Genomic DNA, 3,125 nt, shown 5'->3' with positions numbered 1-3,125 from the left:
AATAACAGTAATAAACTGTAATAATAATCAACAAGTTATACTTATCATAATCTGTAATAGTAATAACATTCAACAATAACAGTAATAAAGTGTAATAATAATAATCAACAAGTTATACTTATCATAATCTGTAATAGTAATAACATTCAACAATAACAGTAATAAACTGTAATAAAATAATCAACAAGTTATACTTATCATAATCTGTAATAGTAATAACATTCAACAATAACAGTAATAAACTGTAATAATAATAATCAACAAGTTATACTTATAATCTGTAATAATGATTCAAAACATCTGTTAAACAACAAGAAAAACAAACTTAAACATGAATAAAAACAGTCTCAATGATGAGAATGGACTAAAATCACTGCAAGGGCCAGTGTTACTGCTAGACAATGACTATATTTTCATGATTCTTCTTGTAAGGTGGAAATTGTATCTTATTCTTTCAGTCTCATGCGAGTCGATCTGATAACGTTAGCAGGGTTACAATGAAACTTTTGAGCTTCGTAAAAACAGAAAAGGGAATTTCAAATTAAATCCTTTCAGAATACGTATACTAATTTATAATGTTAACATGTGTGTTCAAAAAATCAATGAAAGAGAAAAATAAGAAACCCTATAATCTAAGCACTTTCAAAAAGTAGGTAGACCTTCATTAGGGTTATACTAGGAATGTTTCTGATGACTAAAAGGTCTACCTTTTGAAAGTGCTTAGATCATAGTTTGTTAGGTTTATCCCTGACAGTAAACTATCTAATTCAACCATTATGACCAGTCGAGTGATGGAAAAAAATGTGAAATCATATTCTCTGAAAATGTGACTTCTGACAGACATATGCGTTGGAAAAGCTGCAAGTAAACATTACGAGCTAAAGTGTACCAAAAACAGCTATTTCCTTGATTTTAGTATGATAGTTATTTCCTTGATCTTAGTAAGATAGTTATACTGACCTGTTGGAGACTGGCACATTCATCACTGTATGCATCACAAATTAAAATGTTTTTTTACGTTATCTTGTACACTGGCAAACTTCTGAAGTGTTTGAGGAGTTTCACCACAAGGATCTGGTAATGCAAGTTCTATTTCAGTAAAGTTGGTGGCCTCATCTGTTGACCACTGGGCATGATGAGAATATGTGTGTACTCTTAAGGCTTTGGCACTCACAAAAGACTGACCACAAAGTGGGCAGGACAAAGGTTGAGGTTTTACATTCTGCCCTGAACAATGATTCACTTCTTTATCTATGTCCACTGAGAGAGAATTGCTGTTGTCTTGGTGTGAATGACCTGGATTTTCAATAACATTGTCCAGTTCCTGTTTTACTTGAAAATTAACAGTCTTTGTGGCTGCCAGTTTATTTTGGCTTAATGACAAAGCAATAGACTCTGGGGAGCTTAGAGAATGATCAGGGGACTCGGCACCTCCAATAACATTATCCCCCTGCCATACAACTTGCCTAGGCTCTTGGCGGTAAAGCCTTTGAGCAATAAGCTGCAGGCTCTCAAGGGAACTGTCACAGTCAGTTGTATCTATCTCATTCAGATTTGTCCCAGACCGTTCCATCTCTGCATACATTCCAAAAGGGAGTCTTCCTAAACACTCTAACTTCATAATATGCATTTTAGATCGAAGATGTTTGGCTAAGTGTCCATGAATTCGAAAGGCTATTTTACAATCACTACACTTAAATGGGCGAGGATTATCTGCAGTTGGGGTTCCAAATGTTTGGTTCATATTAACTTTGTTGTAGTGGCTCACAGAACGCTTGTGTTTCTGTAGATGCCCTTTGGTGCGAAATGAGACCACACAGCTGTCACAGCGGAAAGGCCTTTCAAAGTAGTGAATATTTAGATGCAACCGTAGCTGACTGGGTTTGGTGAACGTTTTATTACAAATGTCACATACACACTTCCCATCATCCAGGTTCTGTCCACACCCTGACTTAGCAACAATAAATTCAGCCTGAGGTCTAGAAGAAATTGGATACTGGTCATCATGGAGGATACTCTTTGAGGGTATATGATCTGGTGATGGAGATGTCACTGGAGATAAATGTAGTACACTGTCATCTACTGACTGTCTAGAACCAGTCTGTTGCTGAAGTTCCCATGGAGACTGTGATCTTCGTTTTAATCCAGATGTATTTAACATCAAGGGCAAGCCTCCAGTCTTCAGAGCAGTCAGGCTACCATACTGAAGACAAGCCCCAAGCAAGCTATCTATTGGTTCTACTAGTTCCTCAGGATGACTGTCTGCAGAAACGTTTGGATCAACCTTCATGTCTCGTGTAACACTAAGATCCATTGGTTGGTCTATCCCTGACATAGATGTTTCATCCTCACTGTTTGAAGGAACAGATAAGGACATGGCTGGAAAAACCAAGCAGTGATCCTGATCTTCACTTTTGGAAATAATTTGTTCACTATTCGAACTATGGCTTAAATCCTCGTTTTGTGATAAATCCTTGTTTTGCTTCAAATCTCTGATAACAGAGAAGGAATAACGACGACTTGCAACTGACTCCCTTGGTAAAGAAATGTCCCGGCTAGCAGTTTGATTTTCAGCCAGGGCCATTGCAGTTACCTTTTTACCTGGTGATAAAGGAATGTGAACTGAGGATGATCGAGACCTATGTGATAATGGTGGTCTTAGCAACAAACTGTCAGCAGGAACAGCATCATCTTGTACAGTTAAATACTGGGAAGCATGATCTTCATCAACAGAAGGTTCTGTTAGCTGAATATGTAAAGATTCCTGGAGTGGAATTGTTAAGACATCTTTTGGTTTTTCTGAAAAATATTCAAATTTTATTACCTGGAAAAGTGTTATAACAAGTTTATTACTTATGCAGTGAGATATGTAATATGCAAAGTACCTAACAACTGCACTTTTAATGTAATTAGAGTCATTTAAATCATTGACTCTAATTTAGTAGATTGAAAAAGGTTTTAAGGAATAGTTATTGGAACTTAAAAACTTGCATATTTTATAGTTATGATCATCTTCTACAGAAGAAAGAAAATATTATCAATTCATGTAAACCAATTAATAAGCTAATAAAGTTCAAGTTCTGACAACCATGTTAAGAGTGAGGAAATTGCAATGGATTTCTAAA

The 3,125-nt window shown here is 35.9% G+C and overlaps 1 protein-coding gene across 4 annotated transcripts in view; it reads right to left on the bottom strand.

Moving 5' to 3' along the window:
- Positions 1-3,125, bottom strand: part of LOC111083247 (zinc finger protein 236-like) — a 13,059-nt gene that overhangs the window by 6,322 nt on the left and 3,612 nt on the right. For all 4 annotated transcript variants that reach the window (XR_002608899.1, XR_002608900.1, XM_022379618.1 and 1 more), the window contains exon 2: positions 961-2,799. Coding sequence is in view for 2 of the 4 variants with exons in the window: in XM_022379618.1 (XP_022235326.1) it covers positions 995-2,799 (1,805 nt within the window). In the remaining 2 variants the exon portion in view is untranslated. The remainder of the gene's footprint in view (positions 1-960; positions 2,800-3,125) is intronic.

Source organism: Limulus polyphemus, unplaced genomic scaffold (genome assembly GCF_000517525.1).
Source record: "Limulus polyphemus unplaced genomic scaffold, Limulus_polyphemus-2.1.2 Scaffold8739, whole genome shotgun sequence".
Classification (NCBI taxonomy): Eukaryota; Metazoa; Arthropoda; class Merostomata; order Xiphosura; family Limulidae; genus Limulus; species Limulus polyphemus.
The sequence above is the reverse complement of the archived record's forward strand: the minus strand, read 5'-3'. Positions and strand labels throughout refer to the sequence as shown.